General features: G+C 33.9%; 2 protein-coding genes across 3 annotated transcripts; both read right to left on the bottom strand.

The window, feature by feature from the left end:
- Positions 1-1867: 1867 nt before the first annotated feature.
- Positions 1868-4721, bottom strand: LOC111878356 (uncharacterized). 2 transcript variants are annotated; one of them, XM_023874864.3, is made up of 8 exons: positions 4562-4721; positions 3828-3976; positions 3519-3624; positions 3257-3427; positions 2747-3166; positions 2572-2658; positions 2389-2486; positions 1868-2181 (listed from the first exon to the last, which is right to left on the bottom strand). In XM_023874864.3, exons 2-7 carry the CDS (start codon positions 3873-3875, stop codon positions 2422-2424), a joined length of 897 nt encoding a protein of 298 aa, XP_023730632.1. In that variant the 5' UTR covers positions 3876-3976; positions 4562-4721; the 3' UTR covers positions 1868-2181; positions 2389-2421. The 2 variants fall into 2 exon arrangements, with proteins under 2 accessions (XP_023730632.1, XP_023730633.1); XM_023874865.3 differs by lacking the exon at positions 2389-2486.
- An 11711-nt stretch (positions 4722-16432) lies between these two features.
- LOC111878350 (two-component response regulator ORR9) lies at positions 16433-17949 on the bottom strand. The gene is made up of 5 exons (XM_023874858.2): positions 17659-17949; positions 17441-17550; positions 17272-17349; positions 17026-17096; positions 16433-16937 (listed from the first exon to the last, which is right to left on the bottom strand). Exons 1-5 carry the CDS (start codon positions 17759-17761, stop codon positions 16649-16651), a joined length of 651 nt encoding a protein of 216 aa, XP_023730626.1. The 5' UTR covers positions 17762-17949; the 3' UTR covers positions 16433-16648.
- Between the last annotated feature and the right edge of the window lie 2598 nt (positions 17950-20547).

Genomic DNA, 20547 nt, shown 5'->3' with positions numbered 1-20547 from the left:
ATTCATCCTTTGGGGAGCCATGTTTTTTGAAAGAACAACACAGATGTATGAATGTGAATAGAAAGAGAAAAGAATTATGTGACATATAAGGTTTGTAGTGGTATTTATATAGATAAAAATTAATTAAAAATAAATAATAAAATAGTCATTGAAAGAAAAGGTCAAATGGTCAAAAATGATTTAAACATGATTAACCATTGTAATCCGTGGTTGACATTACCATCGAGCACGACCACGAAGGTCCGGACTGGTGTGCATGAACCACGGCCATAACCACCTAGACCACTTAACCTTCCATGGTATGTGTTGCAGATGGCCTAACAACTTAAAAATACTTGTTCAAAATATGTCGGTGCACATAATAGAAAAGAAAGCGATTTGTACGAAATATTTGACATCCATACATAATAATAATAATATGTTTTTATACATATCGTGCAACTCCTCTAAAAATAATTTGTTGTGTTTGCATAAAAAATGTTTTATACAAATCACTTCCCTAATAAAAATGATCTACGATTAGTCAATATTTTTAAAGAAAGATTGGTTCACATAAGAGATGAAAACCAAAAAACAAAACCACACTATTCGGATATTCGAGCTAAAAAAAAGTTTGCTAACGATATCTAGAATTTTAAAAATACAATATGACGGAATCAATATAATCTAATATAATAACAATAAAAAAAATACATATCTTCGCACCAACAACCATATTTTTTAAAAAGATATTTAAAAAGCCCGGGTTTAAAACATTTTACATAAATGACCAAATTGGAAATTTGCATTTTCGAATTAGACATGGATTCTCTATCTTATTTTTTTTATGACAAAATATAAATTTTAAACACATTGATAAAAAAGTTAGTTGGGTGAGTATCCAGAAGAAAAATATAATAGTAATTTGAGAGTAACTTAAAAAAAAATAATAAAATAATAAAAAAAAACTAACGCTTTAAAAATCAAAGGGCTTTGTAGCCTAGTGGTATCAGGTGTTATCTTTCTTTCTTGATGTCGAGGGTTCAAGTCTGGTTATGAACGTAGGTTAAATTTAAAGAGTAGTTTAGGAGTAGAATATATTTGTTGTTCAAAAAAAAAAAAAAAACTAACCATTAAAATTTCATATTCATATTCATATTTCATGTGTTGATACTTAACTAGTGATCATTGGTCATGCAATTTCTGCTCATATTCATCTCATGCCTTAAAATTTCATATTCATATTCATGTGTGTCGATTTATCTATTCTGAATATTTCAAATTTCATTTCATTTCATTTCACATTTTGACAACACTTGTTCATGAAACAAATTAGGGTTTGAGGGAAAATGACTTCCATGAACCTTTTGTTGAAAAATCTACCTAAAGCAAAATCTGCTTTGTATTCGGATAATCAAAGTACAACTTTTATAATATTAGGAGGTAATGAAAGTAGGATGCCATAATTAACATGAAGATACATTGCTATTTGTAATTGGAGTGATTGTTGTAAAAGGAGAAAGGTCTGAACATTAAATGATAGCACTTTTGATTGATTACTATAAGATCTTACACTAAAAGTTAGTGACAAAATGTGTAAGCTTTATATAAGTATTGATTATGACTTTCTTTCTTTTTCAAATCATATTTGACCTTTTTGGTAATCTTTTTTAAACAAGGTAGTGAAAAAAAAAAATGTTTTTCCTACAAAAACTCTCAGAAGCTCATGGCCAAATAGATCTTACTTATGCATTCTCATATTATCACCTTATCAGTGGGACAAAAATGTAAGATTACAAATACTTAAACATATTAGGTCTCAAACTATCTTGATTTTTCCATTTATGAAAAATTTACTTTTTTCCCATTTAAAGTAACCAAGAAGACATCAAAAAGTGGAATGTCTTCTCTCATTGCACAAAAACAAAGTAACTACAAATCAGAACACGTGTCAGGAATCATTTACATCTAAAATTTATATTTTAAAACACCATGAATAACAAATCATCAACCTCTATAAAAACAAACAAAACACACACAAAAAGAAAAAAATAGAAACATCAAAATAAATCTAACACTATGAATAACAAATCATCAAGCTCTATAAATAACAACCATCATCAACATTATTTGAGAGTTGATATGTCTGAATTCCATTAAATTATTTACCAAAAGCTCTGTTTTCTTGGGCTAAACGTCGACCTGTAATCAGTAAAATATAAATTTTTTTAAAATTTTAGGGTTATATTCAATGATAATAAGAAGGGCATTCTCGTCTTTTGCACAGACAGAGATCGAAATTCGAAAGCGAGTCCCTTTCTTTTTGTACCTTTTTCTTATTTGGAACTTATAATTAATATATTTCACTAATATTATATTATAATTATAATTAATAGCTGGAAATAGTACCATGATCATTAAGTAATAATGATTATGAATAAATCAATCACTGCCAAATCCTTCATAACTCAAGCCTTCTGATATAGTGTCCAACCTTTTACCGTCTCCTGACAAGTGATTTTTTTTTTTTTTTATTTTATGTTTTTAAATATATTTATGTTTTTTTAAATTCCAAAAAATCATAAACAATACCTTGTTGGATGCCTCCATTCCCATGAGGATTCAAGAAGTCTGTGTCAGATGCTAGGTAGGGTGACTTAGTATAGTTGTCCAATATATCTGAAACAAAATGTCATATTATTATAGGATTTCACAAATCCTAGGTTTTTTTTTTCAAAGTAGAATGTCATAATAATAATAAAAGTACCTGAACTAATGGAGAAGTCTGCTGTCAAATCTGATAGGCTAAAGCTTCTTGGAATTTGTCCCAAAAATCCAAAAGATGATGAATCCATTGATTCATTCACAATAACATGTTTTGGATTGGATTCTTCAGTAACAAAGGAAGGAATAGGTACATGTACATCTGTCATTACAGAGTGTCTTTCTTCAACATTATTTGAAGGATTATACAGAAAAGAAGATGCATCTGTATACCCAGATTCTGATTTCATTCCTTGCATAATTCCCATATTTGAATTCTGAGTCATCAGTACAGAGAGTTGACCAACAGTTGACTGCTGCATGTTCATGTTCTCTAGCTTCATACCTTGTTGTGTTTGTGTATTATTATTATTATTAGTAGTAGTATTATTATCTTGGGAATAGCATGAAGGATTTTGGTGCACTGTAAGTGTAAAACAAAGATGATGTGTTAATATTATGAAATTATATCATAAAAAAATATAAATTTCAAAAAAAAAAAAAAAAGGGTTACATAGAGGAAGATGAGATCCGTTGGAGACAGGGACTGAAGTTGACATTTGATGCATGAGGTCAGCTTGTGTTTGGAGTAATTTATTGAATTTCATTATTTGATCTTTTACTATTAATCTCAGGTGATAAGCTTTGAAAAAATCTTGATTTTCTTCTTCGAGTTTCTGCCAAACTGTAACATGAAAAATGTGTTATATGAAGAAATCAAAATGTGGAAATTTGTAGAAAGATTAAAAGATGATGACTATGTATTTAGTATTTACCAAGTTCAGTGAAACTAGGTTCTATTTTCGCTTGATGTAGTAGTGTGCTAACAACTTCCTTTTGGCTCATATAAAGCTGGAGACATCTTTCTATAAGATTTTGTACCTGATAATAAATATCAAATGAGAAAAGTCATTGGAAACAATAACAAAAGCAACACTTACAAATAACATTTATTCCATTTCACTAGTTATCCATCTAACTAGGTAAAAATCTCCACTCAAAGATGAAAAATTACTATTGTATCCTCCCACCATTATGAAGTCACAGCAATTGCTTAAAAACAGATTCAAAGCTCAAGAGCATACCAGTTGTAAATCTTGAGGTGAAACCTTTTTGACTTCTCCACTAGACATCTTTCTTCTATATTGCAGCTAGATAAGTTTCTGTGGTAAGAACTAAGGGTTGTTGATGTTGATGCTCAACTTTGCTAATGGACACCTGATAACAGCTTTAACTGAAAAGAGTATTGAAGCCAATTACATTATTAGATAAGAAGTGCACTTTGAATTTCAAATAATGGATAAGAAGTGCTCTGAAAAGAGTATTGAGATCCCAAATTTATGTTGACTTCAAATCTTCTAAAAGCATTGGAAACTACAGTAAACCTAAGATCAATTTCAATGATATGCATGATCCTTTTTCTTACAGAAAAACACCAAGGGGGTAAGAGAAGTAATTGTATAAATTAACAACATATAGCACAATATGTAAATGAACTCAGATTCATAATAAATTAAGGCCAAAGCATGAAATTTGATATTTACCCTGTTCCTTACAACATTGATACATCAAATTCTAGGGTTTAATGATCCACTCCAAAATTACAATAAGAAACATAATCACAGCAACAACATCAACTAGCAGCAGGGAAATTAAGCACCTATGAAGATCATATCAAAAAAATTGATGTGATCCATTAATAAGAAAATCATGGATAAGAACACACAGAGTTGCTGTTGTTGTTTGCATGCGATCAGCAGAAAGAACCGACAACTACATCAGATAAGGGGATTTTTTTGCTTGAGATCGATCAAATTACCTCAGTAACGCCAATTTGTGTAGCGTTTGTTAGTGGAATTCGCTCCTTTTGTTTCGATCTTTTCCAAGAAACCTTCCTAAAAGCCTTTTACAGAAGAACTTCTGCATTAAAATAAAGAGGGAAAGGGTTTTACGTTTGTTTGTTTTTGGGCTTTTGGCGTTATGTTTGGATAAAGTCGTAAAATAAGCGAATAACTTCTTGAAGGTGTATTTTACTATTTTCAAAAAAGAAAATATCATATATTCATATGATTAGAATTAGATTAAAATTTTATTTTTCTCATTTTTCTAATTAATATTCTTGTTTAAACTATTTACAAAATATATCATTGAAAATAAACAAAATATACTAATGATCTCTACAATACATAATATAATTAGTTTATTATTAGTTGTTGACTTTAAAATGATTTACTTGCAAAATTGTTTATATTGCCATATTAAATCAAGATATTATTAAATACGTAGTAACTTGGAAAGTCAAAATGCTTTAACTAAATAACTAAAATAAACAAACCGAAAGATATGTCGCTATTTATGAATTTTATTCTCAAAAATTATATTATATCCTCTTATATAGTAGTAATCGTTGTTTGTGGATGCTAATTATTTTCTTCATTTTCTGTTTCATTTTGCCTTATGTGGTTAATTGTTTTTTATATGTATTTCTACATAAAATTTATAATTTTTTAATGGGGATCTGAGATGTTGTATTCAATTTTGTGCTCAACTTTTAAGTTTCTCAAATTAGTTGTGTTCAATTTTGTGCTCAACTTTAATAATCAAAACCCAACCCTAAATTTGGTTATCTCAAGAAGCTCATACCCAAAAATTATACGATCCAAAAATTCCTTCAATTTACAATTTACTGCTTTTTGGTTTGAAGTCAAATGTAACCTAATCACATAACTCAAACCTATAAAACCTAATAAAATGATGGCTCTAGTCTAAATTAAAATTTTTATTTATTAGGCCGCATCTCTTATATCTTAAATACACTTAATGGTTATGTATTGACCTAACTTTCTTTTACCTTAAATATGACTATATTTTTTTTAAATACTTATTAACTAATTTTTTGATATATATTAGTTGTGAGACTCATGTATTATATGAGTTAATTTAAAAAAAAAAAGTTAAATATAAAGGTTATATTTAAAAACTTTGAATTTATAAGAAAATAAGAAAAATAAAGAATTATTATAATATAAATATTTTTTATTTTTTAAATTTAAATAAAAAACTAATAAGCTTTAAATTTAAGAATTTTTAAATTAAAAAGTAAATTCATTAATGAAATTGATATCTATTTATTAGTACATTTATTACAATTATTATATTAAAATATCATGTAGAATTTAATAAAATAGAAAAACTCATAAAACTGACATGTAGAAAAAAAAATAATTCAAAATAACCATGACATTTGACAAATTGAATGAGAATGTGACAAGTGGTAAAAAAACAGTCATTTATTAGAAAGGATTTTGTTTTTATCATTTTTTATTTTATTTAATTTAACGATTCGTTTGTTGACCTAATTAGTTTTTTTACAGCGTTTACATAGTTAATATGTTCTTCCATTTGATTTAATTTTACGTTGTATGTAATTTCACGTTTCACCAATGTTTCTAGCTATCATTTCCTTCTTCACCGTTAAAGATGTGGTTGTGATTTTTCTGAATATGAATTTGGCTTTTCTTTTCCACTTTCATTGCATCACCAACATGCATTATGTATATATTTTCAAAATTAAAAAACATAAGTTTTTGATCTATGGAGGCAACAGGCAGACAAAATAAATTGATCGTATGAAAAGTAAATTAAAAAATATAAGCTATGTTCAATTGAATAGTTTGTTACAATGATTGTTTAAGCTCTTTTATAAGCCATTAGATTATTAGAATTTGATACGAGGATTTAGTTTTTCGACAATCCCCTTGAATGAAAACAAAATCAACAATATATTTTTAGATAATCCTAAGTAAATTCAGTTATTTTTGTTTTGGCAAAGTTTTAATCGAGGAAGTGTAATGTAGTAAGGAAGTGTAATGTTTTATTCTTTAGTAATAGTGATACAAACGTTACATTGCATACAAGGTGTTTGAGAAAATTCTTAAGTGAGTTCTTAACAACTAATATATTAAATCATCTTTACATTAGCTTGATTAATAGTCTAATATTTTCTTGTGTTTGACATTAGCTTGACATTTATGCATGTAGGCCATCTGTTGATTTATTAATCCATAAGACCATAACTAATTAATCTCAAGTTTCATGTATGCCATCTGTTGATTTGTTAATCCATAAGATCATAACTAATTAATCTTAAGTTTTATGTTTTATGTATGTATGCCATAAGCTAATGAATGAATTTTATGCTACAATGTCATCTTTATGTATGTATGTACTCTGCTATTACTATTTTCACTCTTGTATGAATTTTACCAATTATCATGTTGTAGCACAAACCAATTTCAAATGTTGCTATCTATTCTGTTGTATCTATGCTTGTTGTTGTTGGTGATTAAGCATGTGTTGTACTATTTGAAGTTGATACTTGATACCTGATGTTGAATGTTTGATTATGTAAAACATCTCATAAAATTTTATATTTGCAAAAAAAAAAAAAAAGGTTAGCAATGTTATAGAATGTAATTGACTTTTTTATATATTAACTAATGTAGGACAAAAATTAAAAAAATATATTTTTCTTTTCATTTTCTTCCAACTCGATAAAACAACTAATTATTTTTTTTCGCCGTGGTCAACCCTTGAACCACACGGTCTTTGGTATGGACATGGTTATGTGGCGGTTAGGAAATGTAAGTACTTTACTCTTATATATTGACAAAAACAAAATGCACTGCATATATTAGTAAAAATAACAAAATACGTTGCTAAATATTCAACTAATCTTTGTGATTAAAATAATGTATAGAATAATCGTAAAGTTATACATTATATATACATTTAATATACAGAATTCCTGTTAAAATTTATTCTATTAACATTCCCACCCATGTCCATTCCAACGATTCACTATTCCATTCTTACATTACTGTCATTTTTAATTTGTCATACAACAATGCAATATTATCATTATTATTATTATTGTGTGTTTTTTTCCACTCTATTCAATTTTTTATTACATTGTACAAAATCAAGATTTTATCAAATATCTACGCATATAATCACACATATAATCGGATATCCATACAATTGTTTATATTTATTTTAATTAGTCATTATAAACTTACTTACACAACATCTATCTTTGTATATTAATATTTTTTTTGGAAATATTTAATTAGTCGTTATGATTTGGAACCACCAAAAATATTTTTTTTTCTTAACCGCGGTTTCTACGGGTTTAAACCTAATAAATAATATAATGATTAAGATTAGGATATATTAGAGTATGGTTTAATAGTATACAACAACACCCTAAAATGATTATATCAAGCTTAAATGGAAGAACTACCTCAATTGTTTGAAAGAATACCAAACACCTCCAAAAACTTCTAGCTTCGATATTTCTCTCGTTTTTTTTTTATATATATATAATCATTTCTTGCTATTCCGGTGGGCATTCCACACGATTTCTCGAGATCCATACTTAGAGAATCTCTGATGCATAAGCCTTTATAAATATTTATTGTATTTGCTAACTAGATTTTCCACTAACAATTTGATAAGAAAATTGAAAAAACTTTTACTCCAACACATAAGTTTGTATAAAGCTTTTTAATGACTTATTAGATAAAAAACTTTTGTTTAAAAATCTTTTTGATAGGAGATCATAATTATTTAAATAAATTACTCTAAAAATTAAAAAAACGTTTAAAAAACTTTAACCGGAGATGCTCTTACAATTGATACAACCTCCGACTATGGGTGACGTTTTTATCTTTCAAATTCCATAGTATCCATACCCTTATCTATATTATTATCCATCATACTAAATTTAATCCTATATATATATATATATATATATATATATATATATATATATATATATATATATATATATATATATATATATATATATATATATATATGATGGATAATAATATATATAGGGGACAGTTCCCTTGAGATTAAAAAAAAATTAGAGATCTTGAGATTGAACCTCAGCCACATATTTCTTACTTGCCGCTCTAATGCTCCAGCAACGGACTATGCCTAATCATAAATGATTATATGGCAGAGAGGTATAATCATATATGATTATGCATGTTTATACATATATGTTTAATCATAAATGATTATACATATATGTCTATTCACAGACTGAGTAATCATATATGATTACGATAGTTGGTAGCAGAAAAGGTGGTGGTGACAAAGATAGCGGTGGTATAAGTAACGGAGGTGATAGTGGTGGAGTCGGCTGGTGTCAGAGGTGGTGGTAGGGGTGGTGGCGGTGGCGGTTATGGTGGTGGGGATGGTGGCGGAGGATAAATGAATAGGCGGCGTTGTGTAATCATTTATGATTATTCCAAACCTGTCGCACCGGTACGCCGGAAGGTTATTGCGGCAGATGTGAAATACGTGGCTGAGGTTGAATCTCGAGATCTCTATTTTATTTTTAATCTCAACGGAACCTACCTCTCTCTCTCTTTCTCTCTCTCTCTCTCTCTATATATATATATATATATATATATATATATATATATATATATATATATATATATATAAAGAGAGAGAGAGAGGTAGGTAGGTAGGTTCCGTTGAGATTAAAATTAAAATAGAGATCTCGAGATTCAACCTCAGCCACGTATTTCACATCTGCCGCTCTAACCCTTAGGCGTACCGGCGCGGCAGGTCTGGTGTAATCATAAATGATTACACAGTGCCACCCATTCCTTTCTCATCCGCCACCATTCCCACCACCGTAACCGCCACCGCCACCACCACTACCACCACCTCTGACACCAGTCGACCCCACCATTGTCACTTCCATTACTTATACCACCATCACCTCTGTCACCACCACCTCTTCTGCGACTAACTGTAATAATCATTTATGATTACTCAATCTGTGAACAGACATATAATAATCACAAGATAACAAGACATCAAGAAAGAAACATACCCTCAGTTGCATCCGGCACTACCCTGACCTCCTCTGCTGTAAGCTGAAAAGCACGACCCTGAGCCCTTGGGGGCTCCGCTCCACCCTGACCTCCACCCAAAATCCTCAAAGTGGTCGGTGTTGGAGCCTGCACCGGTCTTGTAGCAAGTTGTGGACAGTTGACCCTCAAGTGTCCAACCTGATGGCAGTGATAACAAATCCTCAAATCCTAAACCGGGGCTGTCTGCCAACAATCCCTCGCATAATGCCCCTCATTTCCGCACTTGCGGCATGCACCACCGGACCTACAAACTCCGGTGTGACCCTTCCCACACTTCCCATAAGCGTGGCTGCTCTGATCTCCTAATCTATAATCAACGGTCTTGGACCGTTTCGGCGCTGGCTGCGACTGTGCCGGGGCCTGCCTCTGCTCTCTCAACTGCAACTCAATCTCCAACTCACGCCGCCTGACGGCTTCCTGCAACTCTAACAAGGTCTCGCACCTCTGCGTAGACACAAACTGCCTAATATCCCTCTTGAGCATACTCAGATATCGGGACATCTGAGCCTGCTCTGAAGCAAACTCAGGGCAAAACATCTCCCTCTCAGCGAACATCTTGGTGATCTCCGTCACCGACTCCGATTCCTGCTTCAGCTCCAGGAACTCCTGAGCCAACCTCTCTCTCTCTCAACCCACGGAACATAACGAGTGCTAAACATCTCCTAGAACTAATCCCATGAAACCGCAGCCCCCTGCGCATCCGAATATGACCCCGTGGTCAATCTCCACCAATCCTTCGCCCCGAGCCTCAACAGGTTCAGAGCACACCTCACCCTCTGATCAGCAGGGCATGAACACATGAAGAAACACCCATCCACGTCAGACAACCATCTCATAGCAATAATCGGATCCTGAACCCCATCTCGTATTATCGAAGTCCCGATACTGAAAACCTCTACCAGCTCCTCCCCCTGCCGCTGCTACAGCCGTTGTAGGCGCCACGGTAGCCGTCTCCGTGAGAGCCACATAGCGCTCATCAAAATACTCAACCATGGCAGTCTTGATCGACCCAAACAGTTCCGACAACTCGGCCCAGAACAATACAGCAACCTCATCATGTAGGATCTCACGAATCCTAGCATCCAACTCGCCTGAGCTCATCTGATCAATAACCTCGGGCGGTACTGACCCACCCTGACCGCCCTCTCCTGCTGCCGATCCTGGCCCGGATCCACTCCCAGCATGTCTCGTAATCACCATACTGAAAAACACCGCAAGATCTCAGATACTTCCCATTAACCCGGGAACCAACCCCCAACCCCACCCTAGAGGTTATGGCTTCTTTGATACGCATATGGGTCCTGTGCTTTCAGTAGTACGGGCCCATACTACCTTCCACACCTACCCATATTTATATCAATTATCACCACAACACCCTAGTGAAGAACATACATAACAAGCACTCAACCCTCACTCCTAGAGGAACACTGGAAATCTCCCTCGGAAGAAACCTTAGGCTAGCAGGCATCATAAATCAGACAACATTATCATGAAATCCTGAAGATCCCTAGCCTAGTACTAGCATGCTGTTCTATCATAGCTCAAAAACAAATATCATGTATGGTATTTTGGGGTTACTTACTGGCTCCGACTGATCGTACCTCCGCGTCCTCTTTTACTCATTTTGAAAACCATTTTAAATTCTCTTTTGAAAACTCTCCTTGATTTGAGACTGGATTCACACAAATGTTCCTCCAATTCACTCAAACCAAGGCTCTGATACCAACTTGTAACACTCTAAAAATTTCAACCAATTCAAACTTTTCAAAAACAACCCAGTTTCATAAAGTTATTACAAAAAGGTTTTCAATATAATTATTATCAGAGTCTTCCCAGAACCATATCATAAAACATAATCATGAGGAGCGGTACGATCACACATTTGCCTTGCCAAGGTCTCCTGAAGAACCTGAAAAACATTAAACCATAATTGTAAGCCCGAAAGCTTAGTGAGATACCCCCAAAATACCAACCACATATACCATACACGCACAACATGCCATATCATAACAGAACACAGAACAACCATGCACTTCGGGTCTACTGTGTGACTGGTCCGCCGTACCGGGCCTTCAGTCCACCTGGTCCACCCTCCGAGTCTAGCCATATACATTGAGTCTACAGTGTGATTGGTCCGCCCGCACCGGGCCTTCAATCCACCTGGTCCACTCTCTGAGTCTACAGTATGACTGGTCTGCCCGCACTGGGACTTCAGTCGGCCTGGTCCACTCTCCGAGCCTCGGTACGTCTGGTCCGCCCTCTTGGGGCCTACAGCCTATCCAGACCGCTCGCTGGGCCTTCGGGATAACCGGTCCGCCCTGGGTATGTTGGCCTACAACACAAAGCAAGACCTGCCTCAACCCAACCCCAGTCCAACAACCATGTGCACATAAACATTCAATCATATAACAATTCATATCCAATCAAACCGATCTAGCAGATCACCTAACATATCATTATCCTAACCAGGATACCGACCTAACCGGTCATTAGCATAGCATCATCCTATATACCAGGATACCGACCTTAACCAGGTCTCTAACATATACCATCCTAACTACCAAGATGCAACATAGCAAAGCAATAACATAACAACGATACCTGGATTATAATCCGATAAAGGGTCGGCCTTGGTGTCGTAGACCTTGTCGATATAGTGAGGATAACTCACATGCAACTGACGACTGAAGAGATAAGACCAAGCTGCTCCGACCACTGACACGATCTCCACCACTAGCCAACACCAAAACAGTGAACTCAAAACAAAAGCCAACAATTACCAAAATGCCCCTGGAAGTCAACTGGTCAACCCTTGGTCAAAGTCAACCTCCTGACTGACTCTATTCGCCGAGTCAACCCGATGACTCATCGAGTCCCCATGCTCAGAACTTCCCAATCCGCGACTCAACTCGCCGAGTCCAACAAACTCTGAGTCCTTTCTCACTCAACTCACCGAGTCATCCCTTGACTCACCGATTCACAGCTTAACCAGAAAAAGGTTAGGACCTCACGACCAGACTCGCCGAGTCCAAGACTATCTTTAACCAACTCGCCGAGTTGTTCTTCTAACACGTCAAGTTCCTGCCCATCTTCAAGCAACTCACCGAGTACACCCTTGTGACTCTCCGAGTACCCTTAGGTCTTAATCCATACAGAGGCTTTCCAGGCCATGCAGATGATCCAAACCATAGATCTACCATTCTACAAACCATCCATCACGTAAAGTGGCAAACTTTACGTGAATCCAAAGAGATCTAAGCATATAACACTCTAGGGTTAGGGTTTGGGACAAGATGGCTTCACCAATCACTCAAGAACAAGGACTTTAATGCACTCTAGACCTTCTCCATTCCAGATCTGAGGTAGCAACCTCAGATCTAACCTTCAAACTCAAAATATCACAAGCTATACTTTCCAAAGACTCCAAAATGATGAATTTAGATGAATATTAGCCCAAGCAACGAAATAATACCTCAAAAGAAAGCTCCAATAGAAGAGAAATCCAAATCCTTGCAAAGTCCCTTGCTCCAAGCCTCTTAACTCTCCAAGATCTCTTCCAAAAACATTTCTCCAAGGTTCAAATGCTCTCAAAATCACTCACAAACGCGCATTAGGGTTTTCTGGACTTCAAGGGAGAGTAAGGAGGCTGGGGAGAGGGTATAATGTCTTTTATATAGGGCTTAACCCCCGAAATTAAGGTTTTCTCCACACAACACCAACTTGCCGAGTCCAGCCGCCGACTCGCCGAGTTGGCCACTTAACACGCGACCAAAATCGCGACCATACTCACCGAGTCCACCCATGGACTCGCCGAGTTGCCCATTCACATTTTCACTTTGAACCCTGAACTTGCACCCCTGAACTCGGGATGTTACAATATATGTATAATCATTTTATGCATATACATATAAACATGTATAATCCTGTATGATTATACCTCTCTGCCATATAATCATTTATGATTAGGCATACGTCGTTGCTGCTGGTATGCTGGAGCATTAGAGCGACAAATACGAAATATGTGGCTGAGGTTTAAATCTCAAGATCTTTACTTTTTTTCTTAATCTCAAGTGAACCGTCCCCTATATATATATATATATATATATATATATATATATATATATATATATATATATATATATATATATATATATATATTGTAGTTATTTGAGTTATCCCATACCTTTTATATAGGGATGAGATCAATTCCAAATTCGACCCGACCTGGAACCGATAATTAGAAATTCAAGAAACTAAGAGCATAACTGATTTATATATTTGGTTCTTATATGATTCTGGTTTGGTTCTATATTTAATTTCATTTGTATTGTGATGAGATGAGTTCCGCGCATCCCTACATTTCATATTTGCATCATATTTAAAGATTTGGTGCCAACTAGAAACTAAATTTTTCATCAGTTGTGTCGTTGCATTAGACTACTAGGTGTTGGCAACATGTTATTACATGTTATCACACCCAAATTATCCACCTCATCATCTTAGTCACAATTGGTGTTATAACACCAAAGGTGGAAATGAGCAACACCAAATAATATGAGATAACACATTGTATTTTCCATTTTTTTTTAATTTTTTTAATTTCTATTATTTTAATTTGTTTTATTTTTTTTTATTTACTTCATATATTTCTAATTCATTTTATTATTTTTATTTATGTCATATATCTATAAAAAAAACATATAAATTAAAAAAAAACATAATTTCATTAAATAGTAAATTAAAAATACCATACAAAAAAAAACATTGAAAAAAAAAACACACGATAGTCCTAATAATTAAAAAAAACACCAACAAACTATTCTTCGCCCAAGTATTTGTTCTCGATCTTTGCCTTCATCATTTGTATCGCTTCAGCTCGTCTCGGTGGTAAATTTGCTTCATTTGTCGTAAGAATTGTCAAATCCTTCGATATACGATCTTCTTCGACTTCTTTACGAAGGAAATCCAAATGCTTCCGTTGCAATTCATATCTTTTATTTGCGATTTCCATGTGGGCGTCAATTTTTTTGTTTTCATTTCGTCATGCTTTCGAAGCCGACTTTCATTCTCCTGCTCATGTCGTTGCGCGCGTTTGGCTTTGTCGCGCCCCATCGGTCGTCGTGGCGGAGAGATTTCCTCGATGTTATCAAACTTGTACGGGATCTCATCGGTGTCCGCGTTGAGGTCGATGTTCGTGTGTCCGTCGGAAACGTCAACCGAACCCGAACCACGTGACCCCTTTGATTGTTGTTTCGATGATGTTGGTGTTTTTATCCATTTTGGATCTTTCCTTACTATACCCCATACTTTTTCATACTCAAATACGTGCCCCATTTGCACGTGATATTCCTCCCTCGCGGCTCTAAACACATCGAAATCATTGGCACCACTTTGACGTTGTGAAGAAAGTTTGTTGTATATGGAGTTGAATTTGGTGCACTTCCGGCTAATTTGAGTTCATTTGCCACTAAGCATATCATTATTGCGATATGTGTCACACTTGTTCAAAATCGTGCGGAATTTGACGATTACGGCATCCCAAAAAGCAACTCTCTTCGTATCGTTCCCCATAGTTGGTTGTTTTGAAGTACCGCATCAAGCATCCGCCAACACATGCTCTTCCTCCGGTGTCCACCATGTTGGAGGTGCTTCCGTTTCATCTATCACGACAATAACCTCTTTCCCTTTCTTTTTTGGTCTCCCTTTTTTTCCCGATGCTCTCTGACCTCCCCCGGTTTGCGTCTTGACAACGGGTTCTTGCATGGGTGTGAGTTGTGTGACTGTTTGGCGCATGTGACCGAATGTGTTAAAAATGTTTTGTTGAATGTTTGCATTTTGTTGCATAAATGGTGAGGTAGGGAATTGTATTGGGGGTGAGGCGGGATTGAAAAAATTGCCCGAATATGGAATTTATGGTGAGTTTTGGGAGTTTAGAAGGTTCATGTATCCCTTATATCCCGCAAACCTAATGGAGTGGATGTGTTTGTCTTCGAAGGAGGGGTATTCAGGGTTTGATCCATAGTGGTTATTTTGTTTTGAATGAAATAGAGATACATATAGAAAAATAGAGATAAATATAGAATAAATGAATTGAAGTGAATAAAATGATATATATATATATATATATATATATATATATATATATATATATATATATATAAAGTAAATTTTAGAAGTAGTTTTTTTTTTTTTTTCACTGTATCAAACAACGATAATATTACCGTTTTTCAACTGGACAAAAATACACAACAGTCAAAATTATGGTGTTATGACTTGTTACCACGGTAACGCCTGATGGCGTAACGCGCAATAACGTGGGGCTGGGGCGGTGTTCCCCGTTATGACGCCGTTAAACGCTCCTGCCACGTAAGATAACGCGGGTTTCGTGTTGCCCAACCCCGGTTGTCTTATATAAAAATGATTTGTGTTGAAACTTGAAAAATATGTAATTACATTAATTGAAATTAATATCCCAACACGTTAAACACAATGTCGCACAACACCCTTAACTTATAGCAATTGACATTTCCAATCTTTGATCGTGCTTAAATCCCACTTAAATCGAAGATGAACAAGATTGACCATTTCAATGTCAAAGTTGTTTGTCTAAAAAAAAGTCAACACAAATTCCCATAAGGTTATGACCTTCAACATCTCATTTTCACCATGAACATGCAAATCCCATCTTCACTTATCCATTTTGTCAATGAATCTTCACTTGGAGGTAAACGAGATGTAAAAAAGTTGACTTTGACTCAATAGACGTTGACCTTTACTTAATGTTATCTTGTTACAAATTCTATTTTCAAGTAAAACTATGTATAATCTTGAGATGCCCTGATCTCTCATTGCTCTTTACAAACCTCAAAGTAAAAAGGTGGGTCAAAGAAAAGTAATTCATAGTCAAAATTGAAAAAAAAAAAGTCAAATTAAAAGAAGCTATTTGGCAATCAGTCAAATCTACAATATGGCCACCATTGAATTTGGGTTTTGTTTTGTCTTGTAAGATCTCCATCTTCCATGGATTTTCGCTTGTTCCCATTGGATTGTTGTGTCGATTCATCTTCTTTAGTTTCCAATACATTTTGTTCTTGATGTTTTTCGTGTTCTTGATTATATTGATGATCAATATGATCAATTTCTTTGATTTTGGTTCTCATCATATGAGGTTTCAATTTGTTTACATCTGATAATCTAACAGGTTTCAAGAAAAATTCTTCGGCTCCTTCTTCTAAACATCTGTCAAGTAGAATTTATATTATTAAATAAATAACATATAAATAAAATATTTGTATTCTTTTTTACTTTACAAGATTAAAGTTATTACCTACTAATCCTTGAAGGAACGTTCTCCGATGACATAATAACAACCGGTATATCTTTGAAGGATGAAGATTTCTGTAAAATAAGTAAATAAATACCATTAAAATAAGTAAATAATGTTTTTTTTCAACAAATTACATCTCATATCTCATATAATTGATATATTTATAAAAATTGTTAATTATATGAGATAAATCACAAACTTAATCGAAGTAAATGAATACAAAATAAATATAAACTCGATTCATACCTTAACTTTTTTGAGCAAATCATAGCCTGTCATTCCAGGCATACAATAGTCAGTAATTATCAGATTGATTTCCACTTCCTGCAAAATAGAGTTGCAAATTCGTTGGCAAATCCTTTCCAAAACAATCAATTACGTAAAAGATTCAATCAAGAATCCTTCAAATGCATACCTGATTGATATTTGGAGAAACAGAGGGTTGATTCATGTTATGAATTTCATCATCTTCTTCATGTAATCCTAGAAATTCTAAAGCCTTACTTCCAGAATCCACAGTCGTAACTGAAATTGTGAAATTACATCAATATTGATTTACATTGAGTCTCGAATTCATAACCATTTGAATCGATTCGAATTGGATAAATGAAAAGGGGAAGAATTAATTAGTACCTTGAAAAGATGAGGTTTTGAGTAGTCTTTCAATCAGTTTTCTATCAATGATGCTGTCATCAACAGCAAGAACATGAAACTGTGAATCTGCTGCAACACCCATTAGAACAAGATTTGCAGATCTCAAAAATCAAAGAAGATGATGAAGAAATTAACCAAAAAAAGATGGGTTTGTTTTGTGGGTTTGGTTTCTTGATGAGGAAAATGAGGAAAGATAGATGTTTTTATGTGAAAGAAAAGACCCACACAACCCACAAAGCAAGATCTTCGTCCAAAGATCTTCCACCTCTTAATATTTTTGGATTATAAGGCAAGCAAGGGGAATAGTGTAAGGGGGCAAATTGGCAATTTTAAATAAAAAAAATCAAATAAAGAAAACACCAAAATCTTGGATGTTTACATTGTAATCAAAAAGATTCTTTAAGTGTTTGGGTTTATCTAAATCATTCACATGGTAAGTTGTGATATTTCCAAATCAAGAAAGATAATGACTGAATTTATAAACTTTAGATTTTGATTTTATAAATTGTGATCTTTTACAGTAGGACAAACTGTTAAAATGTACAAAAGTACAAAAAAAGGACAAATGAAATTGGTATTGACATTAGGTTTGAGTTTGACAATGTATTTTTTAATATAATTATTTATTTAAATTAGTTATCTAAAATATTTTCAATATGAAAAATATAGGCATAGGGATTGAAAGAAAGGCGAAGTGGTGGGAGCCACAAAAATCCTGAGAAGAGATACAGGTGATGTAAGTTGTGAAATCATGTGCACTTACCATATCTTGGGCAGGTGGGGGTGGGGTGGCCACCTCTTATTTTCCTTTGATTCCCTTTTACAGATTTGCTTCCCATGGCCATCTATGTATGCATGCATCCCATCATCATCATCATCATCATCATCATGTCTTCATGTCTATGAGTCCATCTCATCTTCTTGTATATATGCATGCACATATATGTTAAATTCAAGTATTTACCCAACCATTGTTTACAAGTTAATCACAAAAAAAAAGGAGAAAAACCAATCACAAAATATTCGTAAAATATGTCCATGACCATCAATCACTATATAACCATTTTTAATGTATTTTACAATGACCATGATATATGAAATGTCTATTTCAAACATACGATCTCGGATTTCGAAGTTATCATTTCGGATTTCGATGAACATTTTTCTTTGGATAAAATTGTATAAATGGTCCTTACGGTTTATCGAAAATCACAAAGTTAGTCTCTGTTAATTCCTTTTTACGAATATGATTCTTAGCGTTTCTAAAATTTGTATGATTGGTCATTTAGTATGTGAAACGATTTCTATGCCTTTTTATTTTCTTTTATATTTTATTTTTAGTTAATTACAATTAAACAAAAAAGAAAAATAATAATAAATGAGCCTTGTTAGGGTTATGATCCTCAAATCATTCAGGATCCTCAAACCTTATCAGATATTCAGGATCCTCAAATCATTCATTATTATTATTTACTTACATTTATAACGGTTATATTTCGTTCTTAATTAACACGTGTGTAAAAATAGTTAAAAAAAGACGTATTCTCAACAGAGAGTCATCTCAACTATGCTAAAGATCCAGAATACCAAGTCAAACAACGTTGACAAAGCTGGTCATAGAGGATCCCGAAAATATCAGACATTTTGTTAGCTAGTTTAGACTATAAATTGACACATGTATCTCGCACATGTCACACTCTACCTACTCTTAGCTTACTCTATGAACTTTTTCACTTGTTCTTACTGAAATATTCTCCGTAATCATCATTTAATATTAATAAAATCATCAAGACAGGTGATCATTATCACCTCCTAAGGTTTTGTGTCGGAGATCCTAGCAAGGATCAAAGTCTTTCCTTGTAAATAATCTTGTCATTCTCTTTACCTTTCTCTATCGCACAATTCCAACATCACCTCTCATTCAATTTGCTTGATTTATACTTGTGTAATTTTTAACCAAAACAATTTGGCGCCCACCGTGGGGCCGTGGTGTTCAAAATCCTCGAAAGATCATGTCTACACAACTGATCCTTTCTTCATCCTCCGCTCCTTCCATTCCCCAATAGCTTTCAACGATTCCATATCCTCATCGTAAAAGGAGAAAACCTCATCATAAGATAAGATTGCTTCATCACTGAAGTCATTCTCGGGAGAAGTAACAACGCTAGCTCAAGAACGACTAGTTTTCTTACCCATGACGAGGAAAATCGGAGGAATAGAAGAAAACAAGTTAGAGGAAAATTTACCTTCGCAATAATACGAAGAAGACAGAAGAGAGTAAAGAAGAAATTACCGGAAGTCCACATTTATAGCAAAGAAGATATAAGAAATATGATTTGACTGATTCTCGGTTACCTCGAGATGGATAAAACATATCCAGTAAGGGACATTTTTTAAAGTCTTCGTTATCTCCTCTTTTTAATTTATTTTTAATTTATCCCTTTAATATTCTTGAAATTAACTCCTATATTTTCAGGAATAACTTGGGGGCAATTGTTAGGGCCAGGATCATCAAAGCATTCAGGACCCTCAAACCTCATCAGATATTCAGGATCCTCAACTATCTCATGATCCCGATTATTACTGTTATTATTATTTACTAACATTTATAACGATTATATTTTGTTCTTAATTAACACAGGCGCATAAATAGTCAAGATAAGACTTATTCTCAACAGAGAGTCGTCTTAACTATGCTAAAGAACTGGAATACCAAGTCAAACAACGTTTACAAAGTTGGTCGTAGAGGATCCCGGGCATATCAGACATTTTGTTAGCTAGTTTAGACTATAAATTGACACATGTATCTCACACACGACACACTCTACCTACTCTTAGCTTACTCTATGAACTTTTTCACTTTTTCTT

This window comes from Lactuca sativa, chromosome 5, assembly GCF_002870075.4.
Source record: "Lactuca sativa cultivar Salinas chromosome 5, Lsat_Salinas_v11, whole genome shotgun sequence".
Taxonomy (NCBI): domain Eukaryota; kingdom Viridiplantae; phylum Streptophyta; class Magnoliopsida; order Asterales; family Asteraceae; genus Lactuca; species Lactuca sativa.
Note: the sequence above shows the minus strand (reverse complement) of the source record. Positions and strands in the feature narration are given on the sequence as shown.